Consider the following 21,632-nt stretch of genomic DNA (forward strand, 5'->3'; position numbering starts at 1 on the left):
TTCAAAACCCAATATGCCTTCTGAAAACTTACCCTGGAACTTAAGTGTTAGAACTCTCCTCGACGATCGAAAGAAAGAAAGGGGGTTCACAGAGAGGTCGGGGCACAAATTTTCGGAGCCCACAGGTCTTAATGATAAGATATTAAAAGAATTTTCGCTTAAATTTTATTGAATTTGTGGTATGAAAATGCTCCCTAAACAAATCTAATAAATAAACTAATCATGCATCTTTGTCGAATAAAGAAAAAAAAGAGAGCAAGAAAGTCGCACCACAAGATGACAACAAGCTTTGCATAAGAATTTCTCCATCTCCTCTGCATGAATCCCCACCAACTATTCACCCCCAACTAATTACAACTTTCCTTCTCTAATCTCAACCTCCTCAATCTCCCTCTTCTCCCCCCATCTTTTCTTCCAAAATCCAAATCCAGCTCTTTCATCATAAAACAGAGCACAACCATCATGTCCAGTACTTCCACCGCTCACATAGCTGTTCACCATGAAAACCCTCAGATCCTGAAGCCAAGAACCGTCGTTAAGAAGGTTTTAGCTAAACAGCAGCAAGAGGGTGCCGGAGCTATAGTAAGGAGAAGTATTGGAAGGTAATTGCTTCTCTGATTCTATTTCCTATGTAGTTTCATTGGCTTGTTGAGTATTGGCGTTTCTCTCATCAGGCCAGACCTTAAGACTCTCGATCCTTTCCTTCTGCTGGATTATGCAACTGGTTTGCTTCTTCCTTCCTCTTCCTTGTAGTTTCTTCCTCTCTGTTTCTGCTGATTTTTCCCTTCTGATGTGATTTCTCTCCCAAACTGTAAATAGTTTCTCCTCCTGCTGGTTTCCCTGATCATCCTCATCGAGGTGAGCAAGTAAATCTGAATTCCAAAAACTTGTAGTTTTTTTTTTTTGTTTATTTCTACGAACAGAAGAGGGTTTTTCTTGTTTCTCTGTTTTTGATCTTCTTCAAGCAGGATTCGAGACTGTGAGCTACGTGTTAGAGGTAACTCAAACTTTTTTCTCATGTAAAAAAGCCATTGAAAAAATTTAATTTTTGTTCATTAACCAGCTTTTTCAATTCAACTTCATGGAAAATTATATTTTTTTTAAAAAACAAATGAACTTGCTTCATAATAGTTTTCTCTTTCGCAAAATAAAGAAAAAAAAATATTACAAAATAGAGCATTAGAGGAGAAGCTACAGTCTGATGTCTGCTGAAATTCAGGGAGCCATCACCCACGAAGATTTTGCTGGTCATAAGGGAACCATCGGAGCCGGTGATCTCCAGGTATGTTCTGTAAAAATAAATAAATAAATAAATATGTCATTTTTAACCTCAATCAAATGAGTTATTGCTTCTTCAATCGTTCTTCTGCAGTGGATGACGGCAGGCAGAGGGATCATCCACTCTGAGATGCCGGCCGGCGACGGAGTAAATAAGGGGCTTCAGCTCTGGGTCAATCTCTCTTCCAAAGACAAAATGTAAGCAAAAAAAAAATCATTAATTTATTTTTAGAAAATAGAAATTTTGTTTTTATACCATTTTGAATTTTTTTTTTTTTAATTTTGTGAAAGTTTATGAAATTTAAAATTTTTATTGATGTGTTAGTTCATCTTATCAAAAGTTAGTAGGGACAATTAGGCATTGGCTAAGTTTTAAATTTGAAGGGCAAATATGTTTAATGTAGGAGAAATTATTAGATGCGGAGTTCGGACTGTGAGAACTGTTTGGATTTATTGTGTATTTGCTGCATATTTATAAATAATCAGTAAATTTTCAATTGTGAGTATTACTGAGTATTTTGTGAGTATTTGCTGAGTACTTTGTGAATATTCGTCGAGTATTTTATGAGCATTTGTTGAGTATTGCTGATTTGTTGCATATTTACTGAGTATTTGTAAATACTCAGTATATACACAACAATTTGAATGATTATTCCAGTCCGGACTCTGCACAGAAAATGTTTGGCTTAGGTGATTTGTATCATGTAGGGATGCTACCTCTTTCATTAGCTCATCAAGGTCACTCATAAGCTATTTATTGAGCCATAAAGGAGTGATAGATGATTTTATTTATAAGAAAATGTTTGGCTCAAGTGATTTGTATCATGCAGGGATTATGCCTATCTGATTTTCATGAGCTTAGCTCATTAGCTCATCAAGCTCAACTCAAGTGCTATTAATCGAGCTAAGTTTGAAACAACTTGAGTCACTTACACCCCTAGTCGACCCTTGATACTCCAAGCCTATATTGCCACCTATTTTTGTAGCTGAATGACAAAATATTATATTTTTATATTACACACACAAAATAAAATAAAATATCAAACATTAAGAGGTTGTTCGGTAGTAGGATTTAGACCGGATTTGAGGCAGATTTGAGCGAAATCCAGCCAACCGGCCTAAAATGGAGAACCAAATCTCACGGTAAATGAAAGCCGCCCCATAGACGAAAAATTCCACCTTTTTGTGCTAAATCCTGAATTTCCAAAATCCCGATTTTGCCCAGATTTACAAAATCTGTAGGCTCGAGAGGAAGAGTCCGCTCATTAAATCCGTTCTATAGCCAAACAGTCACATAGAATTTAATAGAATTTATCATGAATGTTACCAAATAGTTTTTAGAATTTAGACCTCTCAATAAAAAATGTTATAAATTTAAGAGCTCCATTGCGAAATGTGCAGGATAGAACCAAACTACCAAGAGCTCCAAAGCAAGGACATAAACAGAGTTCAAAAGGACGGCATCGACGTCCGCATAATAGCAGGAGAAGCATTCGGTGTGCGCTCCCCCATCTACACACGAACTCCAACAATGTTTCTGGATTTCGCCATGAATCCCGGATCTCAGCTTCACCAACCCATCACTGAAGGCTGGAACGCCTTCGTCTACATTATAGAAGGCGAGGGGGTCTTCGGCCATGAAAGCTCCTCCACTGCTTTGAGCCACCATACTTTGATTTTGAGCGATGGAGATGGAGTGAAGGCGTGGAACAAGTCGAGAAGGTCGTTGAGGTTTCTGCTCATTGCAGGGCAGCCATTGAATGAGCCGGTGGTTCAGTATGGGCCGTTTGTGATGAATACGCTTGAAGAGATAGAGCAGGCTTTTGAGGATTATCGGCTTTGTAAGAATGGGTTTGAGAAGGCCAGAAATTGGAAGAGGCGGGCATAGAAGCTCTGTCCAATGAGTGCAGTCATGTCAGCGGTATAGAGCTGCGGTACCGAGCAGTATCGGACCACGGTACAATGAAAGGGTGACGTGATGCTTTCTGGTTGGTCTCAAAATGGTGTTCGACATCCAAACATAATAATTTTTCTTGTTCAAGTGGTAGAGTTGGGCAATGTGTTAGGAGGAAGAGAGAATTATATTATTATCTTTTAAAAGGATGTAATCATTTATTATCACATGTTGTTAATCATTTGTTATAAATTTTAATGGCTTAAGTTTTAAATAAATAAAGTGGTTGATAATGTAAGAAACTAGTTAAAAATTTTAACTTGTTTTACTTTCTAAATTTTGTCACTGCTGGTTGGTTAAGTTCTATAATGCTTACAAACATTATTATTAAAAAAAAAATTTGTTGGATGATAAAAATCATCAATCAATAGAATCTCGGTTCCTTTGATGATTATACAAATCATGTTTGTGTTTATTGAGTGCTAGGAAATTATGCTTGTATTAATAACAAATATTTGCAGCTAGTTCATCTTAATCTGTTAGTTGAGAGCTTTGATTGTTGGAGACAAATTTTTTTTTCTCCTCAAAGCTCTCAACATCATAAGCACAATTGAGAATGAAGATAAAAAAAATCAACCATCTGATCTTATAAAATAAAATTTAAATGATAAACTTTATTTTACCATCAATAAAATACAATGATGATCAGGCACAATTATTATATGAATTTGTTCATCATAATGAGATACAACGATGTCAATAATGCTTCATCAATATGATTCACGTGCAAGACACATTAATTTTGAATTCAACTCAATAAGACACTCATCTTCGAACCATAATTAAAAAAATGAAAAAGAGGTACCACTAATTTAAGATCCATAATTATTTTGAAAAATTTTTTAGTTATAGCAAAAGAAGCTTTCATTTGGCTCCCCCAATATAGAAAGATAATGAAAAAGAGTAGCAACTTCTCAAAATCTAGCCATTATCTTCACAACTAGTATTTGAATTGTCTCAATCATTGATGTCTAAAGTGATATTATCATTATATCCAACTTCAAATGACATATAACTTTCCTATGCAACTAGGGGTGTCAATTCGGGTCAACAAGTCAGGTTTGAATTGAACCCAACTTGATCCTGCCGTAAAAAGGTTGACACTAATCCGACCTGGTTTTACAAAATGGTCAGGATTGTCTACCCGGACCCGACCCATGCAAGTTATCGGGTTGACCTGACTTGTCCCGCACACCAAAAGGGTCAGACGAGCAAGGCCAACTAGCGCAGGCGACGAATGACCAGCGGACACGACATAATGGCGGCACGACTTGACGCGGCCAGTTCAAGTTCCCGGGTCAAATCGGGTTAGTTTCGGGTTTCCAGATCAACCCGAACCCTACCCGATTTTACAAACGAATCAGAATTCTGAACTCGAACCTGACCCATTTCTCAAATGAGTTGACCCTAACCCGTAATTTTAGGATGGAGTTCTGATCAGATTTTAGGGTTGTGTCAGATATATATTAACAATTCTCTTTTAAAGCATTTAGATTATTGTGTTTTGTAAGAGAAAAGTCTATCATGGAATAGCCATGAAAATTAAAAAAATAATAATAATAATTTCTTCTTGCTAGATATAATGTTGAAGTTGAATTCAATGCTATGGCACACTTTTGTCTATGAAATAATGTGATAAAAAACCTTATAGAAGAATTTGGCTTTTATATTACTTGGAAAGCAATGCATATTGCTAGCAACTATATTTTTCACAAGAAAATAAAATATATTGAAGTTGATTGTCAATTCACTCACATATGTTATTCTTTTAAAGAAGACATAACTCTTCATATCTCTAACAAATAAGAGATACATATCACAAAATTATTATATATTTATATATCTAATATGTGAATCTTTATATTTAACATTTAAATTTCTAAATTACATTAAAAAAAATATTTACAAGTATTAATTTATTTAAAAAAAACACATATTTCAATACATATACCTTAATGTGATTTTGACACTAAAATAATATAAACATAAATGCAAAATTTAAATGTTAGATGTGTAAATGTAAAAAAGATTTATGACATGCATGTAAATCTCCTAGAAATATTTACAAAGACTATGCAACCACTTCATTTCCATAATATTTACATCAACCTATATCTTCTTATTATATATGATCTAATTTAAGAGTGAATATTACTGCAGAGAATTTACCTAAACGTTGAATAATAAAAGCACAGTAAACTTTGCTTTTAATGTTCATCATTACACTTTTACTATTCATAGAGACAAAACTTAACAATTCTCTGTGTTCTGTCTCGTGACCGAACGTAATAATCTCTCCCCCACAAGAAAATGCTTAGACTCTTTTTTATGTATATTGTGACATAAACATGTAACACGTCACTGAAATTACTATGCTCAAAATATTGGATTAACTTATCAACTTAGAATCTTTCTTAATAGTACAAATTCAGGATATCTTTAATATACTTTGTTATAGATCTATATTGTCAGTAATATCCCTTCGGTGATCATTTCAGCTAGTAAAACAAGGTGCCTATATAGCGAAAACTCTTCTAGAGTATACTGGGCTCCATCAAACTAATGAACTTTTGAACTACTTTACAGTATTTACAATGTAACAATTATAAAATACAAAGTATAATTAATGACTTTGATTAGTTATGGTTAACTGTATAAAAAGTATGATAAGAATGCAATAATATTGGCTTCAAAATCACCCGTTTGATATGAAAATTAGTGTTATATATAATATCCTGAAGTGGCACTAATATTAAGGCAAATTGGATGGCACATTTCCTCTAATTCTGATGCAAAATACATTTTCCATCAGAATATGTGCACGTTTTTCTCATATAAAACAAATTTGGACGTTCGAAAGGTGCCCAATTGCTGAGAAATTATTCTATGTGGAGGCCGGATGCAGCTCTACATCCGGAGACGAATCAGGTGCATCCATATCAACAGTACCGAGCCGCCGTATCAAGCGAAGAGGTGATGTGACGCACTTTAGTTGATTTTCGAACGGCGTTCGGTGTCCGCACATAATAATTTTTCCCAATTGCAATTCTCTTCAATACCGTATGCCAAAGATTTTTTAGATATGGATAACTCATGTAAGGGGTTTCAAATGAACGAAATAAATAGAAGAAAATATTTTTACAACATTTACAACAAGCTTATTTCTTAAGCTAGTGATCAGCAATCGTATGCAACAAAACCAAAAACAATTGGACATCCTTGAGGTCAACAATTGAATAATACAAAATTAATTAGAGGAAAAAAGCATATACCAGTCAGCAAAAAAAAATCTCTGGCAGTATTCCTTCACTCATTCTCCAATTTATGTTGTGAAAAGCAAGTAAACGAGACCCTTCAGGTATTCAACTATTTCGGATCCTCCTAGTTTCGAAGTTCCATAAACTCTGTCCACAAATGTTATCGGAACCTACACAAAGTAGGGGGAAATTTCGACTAATAAATTGTTCTGATAAACAATCAGCACCAACTAGTGTAATATATTTCAATAGGTATTGCATCATCATATGTAGCATCAGCATTAGCTTTATCTCAACTATTTATGATCAACTTTCTTATCCTCAGTTCTCCAATTATTCATATCTAGGTGAAAGAATTTGAAGCCTAATGATTGGAGAGATTATTCTGTGCTGACGCAGAATACAGCTCTACATCAGGATACCAACTAGAAAGAGCCACGTCAGTGATACCGACTGCAGGTTTAGGTATCCGAACGGGGTTCAGCTTCCGCACAGAATAATTTTTCCGATGATCGACAGAGAAGGTCATTTCTCCAAAGCCATGGATTTATCTCGCTTACCATTCCCAAAAACAATTATCCTTGATTAGTGCTGCATGAGGCATTGAAACTATTTTGCACAATATTGATCAAGTTAATTTTCTCTCTCGTTTTCTACCTAATCATTTTACACTAATTTTACATATTATCTTATTATTGCATCTTCTACCATTTGTTGTATATGATCAAACCACTTGTGTCTTTCTCTCTAATCATTACAAAAATCAGAAGATTCAAAATAGAAAACTAGAATATTACCTCTTCAATATGATAGCCTTTCCTGCTGGCTCGGACAATCATCTCCATCTGAAATACATATCCTTTACTCACAACGGAGTTTATGACATCTTCGAGAACAGATTTCTTATAAAGCCTGTAAATAACAATTAAGTCAGGCATCAGGAAATTGAAGCTCAAAAAGAAACTTGGCGCTTCTAACTGAAAGGACGTACCTAAATGATCCAGTAAGATCTGACACACCAGGCCATAAAAATGTCTGCGCCAATACATTTGCTCCTCTGCTAGTCAATTTGCGCATAAGATTCCAGCCATGAACACCACCACTTTTAACATAACGGGTGCCAGTAACTATATTGGCCCCGGTTTCCTTTTGCTTCCTGCTCAACAATGGATGGTATAACATAGCGATATTGCCACCAAACTAATTTTCAACATTACATTATTTAACCATCTCATGAAGCACCAATGAGATAAGTGGCTTTATCCTTAGAGATAGAATAAGAAATGAGCATATACGTGAAAATGTTGGAGTAGCTCCAGTAGAAGATAAGTTTAGAGAGAGTCGTCTTAGATGGTTTGGTCACATTAAACGGAGGCCTTCCGATGACCCGGTTAGAAAAGTTGAGGTATTAGATTTGACTTATTTTAAGAAAAGTAGAGGTAGACCTAAAAAGACTTGGTTAGAAAATATTAGAAATGATCTTTCTTTATTAGATTTAAATGAGAATTTGACTTTTAAAATGACACGATGGCGAAAAAGGATTCATGTAGCCGACCCCGCGTAGTGGGGCAAAGGCTTAACATTATTGTTGTTGTTGTATGTTGGCACTGACATGGCAAATTAAAGACATTTATTGGGAAAAATTCAACAGTAGCATCTTTATTTACCACTCTTGATCAAAAGAATAATGATGGTACAAAATTTTACTGGAAGATCAATCAGAAGCAAGATGACCAATATTGAGAATTCAATTTTAACCATGGTACTGTCAAACTTTGGCCAATAAAAAATATCAAAAAAATGAGAAGGGGTGTAACTAACTCAATAACGGGGATCATCTGTCTGGTATCTGTCAAAGCATAGTACTCGAATTCCAAAATGCCTCAAGAATACAAATGAGAATGAAATGAGGAAGAAATGGCTATTTATATCAAGTAATGCAGGTCCCGTGAAAAACTACAACAAATATAGAATGCAACAAGAAAATCCTACTACTGCGACTATTCATATACACTATTGTACATTTTATTAAATCACACATACTCTTACGCTACTGGAGAGATAAAACTGTTTTCATAGTAATGATTTGGACTCTCGAAATAAAATTATCTAATTTAGAAACCTTAAAACACAAGAGACCCAACAGAAACAACATTCGGACAGCACCCACCTTTATATAAATTTTTTTATAAAAAGAGGCTTCAATTAATTTGTTTTTTATTATTTATCTACTAAGTTAGAGGAAACGAGCAGGTGATTGCATAAAAACTGTGGATCAACAAGCTAAAGTTAGTTTGAATAGAATATTTTTTCCCTGTCAACGGACCAATAACAATAGCAACATAATTTTTATAACAAAGCTCCTAATAGTAAAATTAGCTAGCGGTGAAATCAAAATGTGCATAAAAAAAAATAATGATGAGAAGCTTTGTTATGAAAATTGGTTTAGTTGTATTGTTATGGATGTCCTTGCTAAACATTTGCAAGAGGATGTACCCTGGTGTATGCTTTTTGTTGATAATATTCTTAGATTTGGTTAGGTTAAGAAAAGTAGAGGTAGACCTAAAAAGACTTGGTTAGAAAATATTAGAAATGGCCTTACTTTATTAGTTTTAAATGAGAATCTAACTCTTAACATGACACAATGAAGAAAAAAGATACACATAGCCGACCCCATGTAATTGGATAAAGGCTTGATGTTGTTGTTGTTGTAACAATATCAACATAATTGATTGCATCAGACTCATACAATTCAAAATCTGAATCCAACTAAGTGGTTATGGCTACAATAAAACGGTTTAAAAAAAGCCATTAAAAAAAAGAACTCTTCAGAAATGAGATTCTACATAACGGTCTGAAGCTCTTAACACCAATAATGAGAATGCAATAAACTTTTGGCACTAAAATCTTTAAAACAGAATAAAACACACCCTTGTTAACACATTTCAGATTAGAGTAGCTTAAACTGCTGCAATATCTGAAAGAGTCAAATCAATGGTCCGTTAAACTACAAAAGTCTCTCTGTAATGAAGTACGATGAGGTCAAGGAAGCCAACCACTCCATGTACTCCTTTAGCCGATTAGCCTTTTTTATGGCTTGCCCTCCCACTCCTCCATCGCCAGTGGTCACTTCATTCACTCCATTCATTCCCCTCAAGCGCTCCACCACAACCCCCACCTCCTCATCCACCAGCTATTTGATAGAAGAACCAAAATCTTAGTAACACTAATCTCCATGGAAAATGCTTGACCAACCAGGTTCCTCCGTAGACACAGCAAGTGATTTTCAACGGGGAATAATGAGATGGATTGAAAACGTGTATCAATACATTGCAAATGACACATTTAGCAAAAATTATGGAGGCAAATTAAGATCATCATCAGTGTGTAATGGGAAGAGATGCATTAAAGGATTTGTGGCGAGTATAGATGCATGAAGCAGGCAAGAATAATAAGAGGGAGGAGATGAGTTCTTTCTAATCATATGATGGAAGGGGAGGAGATTGCATTTAAGGATGCGATTTCAACTCATAAAGCAAAGATTGCTCAAAGATTAAACTCATTATTAATTAAAAAGCCAAGCCATGAACCACATTTTTAGCTCATTCCGATATTCAAGACAATTTCAAGCTGGGCCTTGATCGAATCGAGTCAACTTGAGATAAGTTCATTACATAAATAGTATGTATATTTTTAAAATTAATATATAAATGCTTATGAATATATGCCTATTAAATATTTGTTAAAATTTAAGAAAAGGAAAACAAATGATTGAAGTCAACTCAATTCAAATTTGACCCTACTCAATTCTAATTTGGAGCATCTTGAAATCAAGTTGATTTAAGTCAGCTCAAAATCAAATCAATTTGATCCATGAGTCGATTATAAGCCATCTAATCATAAAATCAAGTCATTATAACACCTATTTGCATTGTGGAAGATGGAGGAAATGGAATGGCATATTTGTTTTGTCTTAAACTTGAGTGGTAGGTTGGTAAATCATGAAGATTAGATGGCAGATGAGCAAATGGAGAAGTTTTTATGTGTTTATACCAATTAAAGCTTAAAAAAAACATAACTATACTGAGATGTCTCCAGATTCTTGTTAAAAAGCGTAAAAGTGTCATAACACGGAAACTCACCTAATGAAACTTGGTAAATATTTTGGCTGCAAAAAGGAGTAGAAAGAAGAACATAGATTAAAAAAAGAACAAATAAACTTGATAGCCAAAAAACATTAAGCAGCATTCTTACATGATGAGACAGATCTGCATCCATGATTATTACAAAATCTCCAGATGCATGCTTCAGCCCATGACAATAGGCAGTTCCTGTACCCCTTTTTAGATCAAAAACTTAAAGCTTTTTTATCTAAAGATAAAAGATAAAAGGAATGGCCAGCACATACCTAGACCAAGCTTACTTGGTCTTGCTCTTAATAGCTTGGAATCATCAAGTCATTCAGTAGGGTTAATGGCACCAATATAATCAGAGAGATAATTAAATCGGATTAAATCTATAAGAGAATGCTTTCATAAAAATAAAAGTGAATCATGTTCCTACAATGCGCTCTTCACCATATAGTTGCTGAAGTTGTTTTACCATGTCTTGAGTACCATCAGGACTACCATCGTCTACAATTATGACTTCAAAATCCAATTCCCTGTAAAATCAAACATCGAATGCTTATAGGACTTTTAGAAATGCTAATTATGTTTTACACCATCAGGGCATTTTAGCATGTAAAATTTATTAAATTGTTTACCTTTCTAAGAAAATATGGTGCATTAAGGAACAGTAGGCATAAGCAACAACATAAAGAAAACTATATTTTAGGGAAATTAAAACTAAAATGGTATGGTATCTAGAGAATCTCCAGCTTGGATGATGAGCGGATAGCTACTTTATTAGAGTCTCATTTTTGTCTGATCTTTAAACCAATCTAATTAACTTTTGTAAACATAACTCTCACAAAGAGCTTTAATCACCAAAATCTTCGCAGAACTTTCATAATCAGCAGTTAACAAAAATAAAGCTAGTTTTAAGGAATTTCTACGGTTGTATGAATGAGACATTGAATTTCATTTCCATGTCATTTTAACATTTTGAATGTTTGGTTTGAAGTAAAAAAATGCAAAAAAAAAAAAAAATAGTAATACCCCAAAAGACCCATTTGGTCATTTCCCATGTATTCAAAATTTGTCCTATCAAAGTGAATTTGAATACACTATTCGCAACCCTCTCTCCCTGGGCGAATTATTGTGTCCGGTCACTTGACCTCCGGACAACGAATCCAGATGCGCCACGTCACCCAAATACACTGGCCCCGGTGTGTATTTGGGTGACGTGACGCATCTGGATTGGTGTCCGGACGAATCCGGACACCAGACGCAATAATTTGCCCTCTCCCTGATATTCTCCCTTGCACCTCACATCCTCCCATCATAACCCCTCATTGTTGTGTAGCCTCATTGTGTATTGCCTCCCCAACCCAACCATGTAGAACATCATAGTCCTAGCCCTTAACATATAAAATGTGGGGTTGAAAATGAGCTCAATTAGCTCGCAAGCTTGCTTGAACTCGACTATTAATGAGCCTGTAAGTCAAGCTAATCAAGCCGTGAATTTAAGCTGGAGATCAGATTTCAGCTCATGATATACAAGCTCAAATTCGAGCTTGACCCAGTGATACGTTTTGGAAGTAAAAACGGCAAGGTAACAAGTAGAAAATTGTAGGAACAAGAAGTATGGACTGATTTTTTATTATCTTTTCACCAACACGAACATGGGGAAATAAATCTAACACAACATCAACGTGACATCATGGTATGCTACAAAAAGTAGAACATGACACATCATGAAAATGTATCATATTTTATAAAATCTTGTAAAGCCATCACAAGATTTTGATATTAATCCCCCATTTATTTTTTTATATAACGAATTTTAAACTACCCCTTTCAAATAGCCCAAATTAGTGGATTTTCTTTAATTAGTACCCCATGCATGTAGGAAAATATAAGAGGAAAAAGGATATAAAGTTGTAATATTGATCCCATTATGCAATCTTGCAATGCATATGTGGTATCTTTCATGTTTACAGATTTTTCATATGCATAGCCACCTGGATCACATCGTGGAGAAAGGCTTCCTGCCTTCCCACCTATATACCACTACTTAAAGATACATCTTAAGAGTTTATCCCTTCTACAGAACATTTTTATAAAGTTTTATCTTAAAAAAAAAACTTAGTTCTAGCCCAAACTTTAAACTTTCCAAAGAGATTTTTGTGCCACATACGTTTATATTGAAAAACACTGTGAGTTGTGCTTTACATGCAAAGAACTATGTTTTTGGGATACTGTGACATCTAATGTTTTTTGTTTCTAAATAGCTATCTTTTTACTTCATCATGCTAAACACTAAATGTGATCCATGGAAAGAAAGCAAGAATTACTGACATGAGGGCCCTTTACAATTGTGGAAAAGGTAATATAGATTAATGATAGAAATCAGGAGCTGCTATTTAATAGAGACTAGATTATCTATCGGGTTAGCTTCTTTTAACAATTAAAATGATTGATTAAAATATTCTTGAGCGATAAAATTTATTTTAAAATTATGTATTTATACTATAACAGTAGTTCAAAGGAAAGCCATGCCATAAAAGTTGTTGAGCTCCACAAAATAAATTATTAAATTATTGAGTTTCAAAATTGGGAGGATTCCACAACAACATTATATATCATTTCTTTATATTTTTCTATTTTGTGGTGCATAATTAGTTAAAGTACTATACTGAGTGTCGATAAGTGACCCTCACTCTTCATGTGATATCCAAAATTAATAATCAGACTCAGATCCCTCCAATATAAATCCAACCTGACTTCACACGATCTTAAATATATTTAGTATTTATGCTCAAAATGACGACATCTAACCTCTCTCTCCAAAATAAAAATAGGATATTGACATGCTATTAAAACAAAAATAATAATAACTCCATTAAAAAAGTCATCATTTTATTCTTTTTGACCGTGTAGAAGTCTATTATATACCAATAACTATTGACTTTTGATATTTTTACATTGTATTTAATTCAAAAAATATAATAAAATATTTAATTATTTTTAAAATATGTCATCCTAATTAATTAACATCATCGCTACATATTATCCTAAGTTATATGAAATATAAAATGATGTAAAATATTAATCTTCAAGGTCATCTTTATTTAATTGTAATCAAATGAGCAACTTATAAAGGAGAATAGGCAATTAGATGATGCATTGTCATCCATAAATTTTGAAATTATTAGATAAAAATCAACTTTCTAATAATCTTTGTTAAATATTTGAAAGTCTTTGTAGCCGTATTCATCCTATTTAAAAATTAATAAACTATTTTTTTAATCAATTTAACTTAAATTTATCAATCAAGAATAACTTTTTTCATATTATCATTATTTTTAATCAATATAAATATGTCAAAAATAGTAAAATCCATAGAGAAAATTGCACTTAGGCTAAATAGACAGTTATATCTATCATTTTATAAGACAACCCAAATTCTTTGTAATTATATTTTATTAAGATCTCATTTGATATATTTGTGTTGGCAGTTTGCTTTTATTATGCTGTTTGAAATATATTTGTGTTAGTAGTTTGTTTTTATTATGTTGTTTGAAATAAATTCATCATCCTTTCACATCAAATTAAATATGAATTATTTCATAAATCAATTTATATACTCATAAATCATATAGAAAGTGCATAAATAAAATAATAATTTTCAATATATTAGTCAAGTCTCTTACTTAACATTGTTTTTTTTATTAAAGTAATACAAATGCGATAATTACTGATCATGTTTAATATTTCATAAATGTTTGAAGCCATATTAACTTATTGAGCGATTTACATACATAACACAAAATTTTTATATATTGATATATATATTACTTCTACATCTTTATATTTACATATATTAAACTTTAATATTTAAATTATATAAAAATATAATTAACATTATATTATCTCAATTGAAATAAATTATTTCACACATATATTTCAACATGATTTAAATCATATATAAAATGTTATATAAATAAATATAGCTGTTAGACGTACAAATAAATTAAAAAAATTATGATGTATGTATATAAATTTTACTAGTTTCTTTTATTTCAAACATTTCATAAGAAAAAAGTGTGCATTTGGACATTTCTGTTAGTTTTGAATATCTTCTAAATGACATTCACACTATTGTTATGCTTGTTATAAGAAAAAAAAATTATATAGTATTACTTAGAAATCACTTATAAAATGACATTTTAGGTCATAACATATATCTTAAATATTCGTGATGATAGTAAAGAAATGTATTTGAAATTGATGTGTTTCCACGTAAAAATCTTGGTGTCTCTTATGATTCTCGCACACCTCTCTCTTTATATGTATACATGTTAGATCTTTGTACAAAGCTAGGACGAAGAGTGATAATAGACTTCTTTATTATCATTGTAAATGTTTAAGATGGATGTTATGGTCTAAAGTATCATTTTATAAGTAATTTTTAAATAATAATAATATACAATTATTTTTCTATAACAAGTATAACAATAGTATGAATATCATTTAGAAGATATTCAAAGCTTATAGAAATGTTCATATGCACACACTTTTTGTTACAAAAGATTTGAAATAAAAAACTAGTGAGATTTATATACATACATCACAAAATTTTTATTTATTTATATGTTAAGCATCTATATTTATTTATACATCATTCTATATATGATCTAAATCACCTAAAAAGATATACACGAAATAATTTATTTTGCTTGAGATAATATTATGTTAATTATATTTTTATATAATACAAATTTCAAAGTGTTATATAAGTAAATGTAAAGATGTAGATGTTACACATATCAATATATAATAATTTTGTTCTATGTATGCAAATCTTTTAAGAAGTTAACATGACTTCAAGCATTTATAAAATATTAAGTATGGTCAGCAATTATTACATTTGCAATACTTTAAGTCTTAAATAAATAACAAAAATAAGACAAAATAAGATATTTGTCTACTATATTAAAAATAATTATTCTATTTATGCACTATCTATATGATTTTAAGAATATATAAATTGATTTATGAAATATTTCATATTTAATTTAATGTGAAAGGATTGTGAACTTACGTCAAGTAGCATAATAAAAGCAAACTACCAATATAAATATACCAAATGAGATCTTAATAACACATACTTACAAAAAATTTGCATTGACTTATAAAAATGATAGATATAAATGTTTATTTAGCCCAAGTGTCATTCTCTCTATATATTTTACCATTTTTTATTTTGTAAATTTCATTTATTTATGTTGGTTATATTGTCAGATCCATGAAATTATATTTATATGATTGTTTGTTGAGTATATGAAATGACATAAGATTTTTTAGTATATCTATGAAATTTTAATATTTTTATTTCTTTTATTTTTGTTGTGTTATATATATATATATATATATATATATATTATATATATATAGGGAGAGAGAGAGAGAGAGAAAGAGAATATTTTATTCAAATGTTACTATTTATCAATAAAAGCTTAAATATTTAAATTAAACTCATTTTAAAAAATAATCATACTAAAAGTATTATTTAACAGGTGATATATTTGAAGAAAATAGGTGATATATTTGAGTAGTGGATTCAAAATATTTTTTTTTTCTCAACTCGACTGAGCTGTGGATTTGGCGGCTTGCAAAAATGAACGGAGTTTTGACCAACTAGCAACTAGTTAGAGATTTTTTTTCTTCTAAACATAGGAAAAATAGATTTTAAAAGGGTCAAACTTATCTAAATAATCTTCTTTATGTAACAAAGTTGGGCGATCAAGTCATTAATAAGAGTACACGTTTTAGGTATCTTGGATCTATTGTTCAGAGTGATGGTGAAATAGATGGGGATATTATCAGCAGAATTCAAGTTGGATGGTTGAAGTGGCGGAATGCATCGGGCTTGTTATGTGATAGAAATGTACCCCTCAAACTTAAGGGAAAATTCTATAAGATGGTAGTGAGGCCTGCAATGCTTTATGGTGCCGAATGTTGGCCATTAAAAGAGAAGCATAATACTAAGTTAAGTGTGGCAGAGATGAGGATGCTTAGATGGATGAGTGGCTTTACCCTTAGAGATAGGATACGAAATGAGCATATACGTGAAAAGGTTGGAGTAGCTCCAGTAGAAGATAAGATTAGAGAGAGTCGCCTTAGATGGTTTGGTCTCATAAAAAGGCGGCCTTCCGACGACCCAGTTAAGAGAGTAGAGGTATTAGATTTGACTTGTGTTAAGAAAGGTAGGGGTAGACCTAAAAAGACTTGGTTAGAAAATATTAGGAATGACCTTTCTTTATTAGATTTAAACGAGAATTTGGCTTTTAATAGGACACAATGGAGAAAAAGGATTCATGTAGCCGACCCCACGTAGTGGGATAAAGGCTTGATGTTGTTGTTGTTGTTGTTGTATGTAACAAAGTTATAATTTTGAGGGTGGGTGATTTCCCGCCCTGTAGTAGCTATGGTTCCACCCTTGGAGTAGATCTTATCTCTCACCAAACCATTATTAGTTCATTTGATGATTATTGAAGCTTTTTATTTGTTAAACTACCCCTTTTGGAAAAAGAGTGTCATGTATCAATGTAAATATCTTTGCCATGTATTAATGAAAATATCTTGGAATATTACTTAACTTACCAGCATACCTCTCAACTTGAGCCTTCCAACTCTAGACACCTTGCTAAGCAAAAGATTCACAATTGAATTTATGTATTGTAGTTTACTCTTTAAAGGAAAAACATAACAAAGAGATGTCTGAGAGCCTTCTTAAGAATTGTTTATTTCGGGGGGCTCTCGCTTTTTAATATATTAATGAAGATTTTCCATTAGTCATATTCAAAAGAAGAATCTAATTTGATCATGTTATTTAGCCATAATAATTATTGATACATCTTTGCTAGCATCTAAATTGTCGTGCTATTTATATGTTGGAAAATTAACTATATGATCCAAGAGCAACCATCTATACAGATGGCAGCTACATAGCTAAAATTGATGGGAAAAAAAGGTTAAAATTAGTGTTGATCATCTGGATATTACAAACAAACAGTGAAGAAGCAACCAAATAATTTAAATCTTCACAATACTATAAAGTATAAAATGGCACAAAAATAGTAAATTCCAATAAATGGACGGAGAAAGCATTACCGGAGGTGTTTGAAGATGAGGTACACAAGAAGGCCGATGTTGAGGCGCTCGTTGTAGGTTGGTATGATGATGCTATACTTGTTATTCTTCTCCATGCTCAAAGAACAAACCCTAGACGATCAGATCCCAAGGAATCAATTCAAACTGAAGTAGGGCAGCCCAATATCACAATCTGACTCTCAATGACGCAGCCAGCTAGAGGTAGATTCGATTGCAATAAGAGAAAGATTCCAGTGGAAGAACAAAAAAAGCGAGAGGGTTTGGAGATGGTCAGGGGAAAGCAAGCAAGGAACGGAGGACAACAAATGCTCCAAGGAGCAGTTTAGTAGCCTGATTTAAGCAGGATTTACGCAGTATTTACAGTAAATCCTATGTTTTGACGGATTTAAGCGATTTAAACGAATACAAAAGAATACCAGTCGAAGGGGCTGTTTGGCAACAGGAGTTATGCAGGATTTGGGCAGGATCTATGCTAACTCTTGCCAATCAGGATTTAAGCAGCCGGTAGATCTCACGGCGGAGAAAATCCTCCGTTTCCCTCTTTTTTCCGTAAATCCCGGATTTACTCAATCCTGAAGTCCTGCGGATTTACGGGATTTGGCTGAAGAAGCGCGCGAAAAGAAGAACGATAGTTACCTTCACAGCGAGCGACTCCCGTCGCTACGTCTGATCCAACAGGAAGAACGACGAACTTAGCCACTTCCGATTCGCAGTCTAGCGACTCGTCCAAAACCCTACCTCACGCGACGTAAGTCCAAAAGGCAACAGCAACGAATGCAGAAGGAAGAATAAATATAGATTTATAAAATGCAAGTAAATAGATTATTTAACCCTCCTAATTCTACATACCAAACAGTCCCTAAATTGTTTAATTTATGTAATTTATTAAATATAAATTTAAAATTTTAAAAATAATTAGATAATTATTAGTGTTATTTTTATAAACTAGTTTAAATACAGTTACATAAAATGAAAGTTGCTGAAATTTTAAATACAATAATAACATCAAATTTTTATCCCATTTTATGGGATAGCTATATGAATAAATTTTTTTTCATTATGTTCTATCACAAGCTAAATTCTTATTAAAATTTAATAAAAATAAATCGCTTCTAATATTTTCAAACTAAGTATTTTTAAGTATACTTTTATCTTTCTTAACATAAGCCAAATCTAATACGTCTACTCTCTCTCTAACTAGATCATCGGAAGGTTGTTGTTTTCTGTAACCCAATCATCTAAAGTTAAATTTTTAAATATAACAAAATTAATTTAATATTTTATATTTTAATTAGAGTTTGCATCTAAATAATTTAAGATTTAGAAAATTAAGTTAATATATGTGCATAATTTTAATATTAATGAGATTTTAAAAATTAATAAAATATATTTTTTGCAGGATAGAAGAATTTATAAAATTAATACAAAATATTTATAAGATCAAATTAAAAAAGAATTTAAACAAATGGTGCAAATAAAAAAAATTAAAGTTTAATAATAAGAAACCATAAATTATTATTTTTTTTTTGCTATTATTTCCCACTTATTAAAGTTGGCTATAAATGTTTTGAACTAAAGATGAAATTTTAAGTTTTTTTTTCCATGTTCTGTTGGGCGTAACTAAAAATCAATATTATTCTTAAACTATGCAAATGCCTTTAAAGCATTGCCTTTAATGATTTCAATTTTTTGAGTGACAGTTAAATCATTATTTTCTAAAACATATTTCAATATTTGTCTCAAGAAAAAAATATACTACTTGGATATAGTTGATAAGGTATTCAATATTTGTGACTTATATTATTAAGGATGTTTTGAGAACTTCAATACATTTTTTGCTATCCTTAAATTTTTCTTTGCAAAAGAGGATGTCATTTTTATGTGTTGATTTTGTTTTCAGCTTTGTATTTTTTCTTTTGTATTTGAATTAGGTTTTACCTAAACCCTAAATGAGTAACATGAGTCTTCTCTTCATCAATTTTGAAAATTTCATCTATTTCTTGAACATTTCCTTAAGTAGGAGATGAGTATAATAGGTTCACAAACAGTTGAACAATCTAAGCAGATTGTTTATGTATTAAATCAACCGAAGAATGAAAGGCAGACAATTCTGCAACTAGGAAGGGTTGAATAATATCTAAGTATGTGATAGATTACAGGTACATTGACAGTATTCTTTGTGTTATGTGTTTTAAAAAATTGAATTATTGCTATTTATTTATTCATGTTGATTCACTTTTGCAAATATCCCTTAACTGTTTATCAAGCCTTATGCATATGTTTTGGCATCAATAGATTCGAAGCTTTGTTGTTGTATTTAAATTTCCTTCAATATTTGTGTTTAAACTCTCAGAACACAAATATTAGTTATGTTAACATTTGAATATTACAAACTGATGGTTTTAAAACTTGGCTGGTTGGAGCTTGTGGAACTTTGGATTGAAATGGGATATTATTAATTCAATTATAGGTATTTAGTGGAGTATGATGATGTAGCTTTTATAACAGGAAAGTGGTGTTAGTCTTATGCTTCGTTTGGAATAGCTTTCTTATCATAAACAACGTAATTTTTTGTTTAACTTCTAGCAACGTGCACTTTGTGCACGGGCAATAAAACTAGTATATATATGTTTTGAGCTTATTAGTTGCAATATGTTTATTTTAAACTAAAGAATTTGTATTTAATAAATAATTCTTCAAAAAAGGTAGAGGAGAAGGATTATACACAGTATAACAATTTTAAATATTTAGATAATAGCATAATATAATATATTATGATAGAAAAACTACAAAGCATGAGCTCTCAACCAAATAGAAAATTATAAATATTCCGTTCAAATAATATTTATAAACATAAAATTTTAATTTTTCTAATATTTACTTAAAAAATTAAATGAAATAATATTATTTATACCTTTTTAATATGAATTTTAAAATTTTTATTTTTTATTCACATACATTTTGTGCACATGTAAATAAACATTAATAATTACAATTATTTAGAGTGATGATGTGGTATGTAGAGGATCTTGAATGGAACACGGAGAAGAAAGAACCGGAAAGGAGAAATAGAAATCTTTATAACTTGAATGTTTATTACAGAGCAATGCCAGGAGTATATATAGAACTCTATTGATATAATAATGACAAGAAACGGTTTTGCTGACGTGTCTAACTCGTTCCCTTAACACGTCTCCTCAAATTAACCATTCTGGGAGCGAATGGTTAATTTGGAACGTAGCAAATTGAAATGAGTTATGGGAACAGGTTTTGTGAGAATGTCAGCAATTTGATATGTAGAACAAATATGGGCTATGCTGATGTTGCCGGTTTGTATATGGCCGCTGATGAAGTGATAGTCAATCTCTATGTGCTTCGTCCTTGCGTGGAAGACATGATTGTGTGCTAGAGCTATTGCCGAGGTATTGTCACAATATATGGTCGTTGGCCGGGTTTGATTGATGTGCAATTCATCAGCTAGCCGGCGTATCCACAGGATATCGGAAGTTGCAGCTGAGAGCGAACAGTACTCAGCTTCCGTGGATGACCAAGCTACAGTCGTTTGTTTCTTGACCGATCACGAAATGAGGTTGTTGCCTAAGAATGTACAGAAGCCGGAAATTGATTTCCGGTCAGTTAGATCTGTCGCCCAATCTGCATCGGTGTAGGTGCGAGGGCATAAGTCTCCGGTTGTGAGCGGTAGACCGAACTCTAGTGTACCCCGAATGTAGCGCAGGAGGCGCTTGAGTGAAAGATAGTCGCAATTTCTGGGTTGGTGCATGTTTTGGCAGATCGAGTTTGTGGCGAATGCGATGTCCGGACGAGTTATGGAGAGATATTGTAAGAAGCCGGCGAGTTTGCGGA

The 21,632-nt window shown here is 32.3% G+C and overlaps 2 protein-coding genes across 5 annotated transcripts; one reads left to right on the forward strand and one right to left on the reverse strand.

The window, feature by feature from the left end:
* The first annotated feature begins 236 nt into the window (after positions 1 to 236).
* On the forward strand, positions 237 to 3,465 carry LOC110108587 (pirin-like protein). Of its 2 annotated transcripts, none has more exons than XM_020839279.2 (7): positions 237 to 602; positions 675 to 724; positions 820 to 858; positions 966 to 997; positions 1,220 to 1,282; positions 1,373 to 1,476; positions 2,680 to 3,465. In XM_020839279.2, the coding sequence occupies exons 1-7, from the start codon at positions 463 to 465 to the stop codon at positions 3,164 to 3,166; spliced, it is 915 nt and encodes a 304-aa protein (XP_020694938.1). In that variant the 5' UTR covers positions 237 to 462; the 3' UTR covers positions 3,167 to 3,465. The 2 variants fall into 2 exon arrangements, with proteins under 2 accessions (XP_020694938.1, XP_020694939.1); XM_020839280.2 differs by having other exon boundaries at positions 238 to 602; positions 969 to 997.
* Positions 3,466 to 6,328: 2,863 nt separating this feature from the next.
* On the reverse strand, positions 6,329 to 18,561 carry LOC110108570 (dolichol-phosphate mannosyltransferase subunit 1). Of its 3 annotated transcripts, none has more exons than XM_020839258.2 (9): positions 18,405 to 18,561; positions 17,769 to 17,879; positions 11,053 to 11,152; positions 10,898 to 10,931; positions 10,744 to 10,820; positions 10,632 to 10,657; positions 7,481 to 7,645; positions 7,287 to 7,401; positions 6,329 to 6,659 (listed from the first exon to the last, which is right to left on the reverse strand). In XM_020839258.2, the coding sequence occupies exons 2-9, from the start codon at positions 17,861 to 17,863 to the stop codon at positions 6,555 to 6,557; spliced, it is 717 nt and encodes a 238-aa protein (XP_020694917.1). In that variant the 5' UTR covers positions 17,864 to 17,879; positions 18,405 to 18,561; the 3' UTR covers positions 6,329 to 6,554. The 3 variants fall into 3 exon arrangements, with proteins under 3 accessions (XP_020694917.1, XP_020694918.1, XP_020694919.1); XM_020839259.2 differs by having other exon boundaries at positions 17,769 to 17,963; positions 18,405 to 18,550; XM_020839260.2 differs by having other exon boundaries at positions 18,185 to 18,544.
* Positions 18,562 to 21,632: the final 3,071 nt, after the last annotated feature.

The sequence above is a fragment of the Dendrobium catenatum genome, unplaced genomic scaffold (assembly GCF_001605985.2).
Source record: "Dendrobium catenatum unplaced genomic scaffold, ASM160598v2 fragScaff_scaffold_923, whole genome shotgun sequence".
NCBI lineage: Eukaryota > Viridiplantae > Streptophyta > Magnoliopsida > Asparagales > Orchidaceae > Dendrobium > Dendrobium catenatum.

Coding starts and splice junctions, on each gene's coding strand:
- LOC110108570 (XM_020839258.2), bottom strand. CDS start 17,863: ATGGAGAAGAATAACAAGTATAGCATCATCATACCAACCTACAACGAG. Junction 11,153..17,768: donor CTCATCTTCAAACACCTCCG/GTAATGCTTTCT, acceptor TTGATTTTACAG/GGAATTGGATTTTGAAGTCA. Junction 10,821..10,897: donor ACCAAGTAAGCTTGGTCTAG/GTATGTGCTGGC, acceptor AAAGGGGTACAG/GAACTGCCTATTGTCATGGG.
- LOC110108587 (XM_020839279.2), top strand. CDS start 463: ATGTCCAGTACTTCCACCGCTCACATAGCTGTTCACCATGAAAACCCT. Junction 859..965: donor CCCTGATCATCCTCATCGAG/GTGAGCAAGTAA, acceptor ATCTTCTTCAAG/CAGGATTCGAGACTGTGAGC. Junction 1,283..1,372: donor TCGGAGCCGGTGATCTCCAG/GTATGTTCTGTA, acceptor GTTCTTCTGCAG/TGGATGACGGCAGGCAGAGG.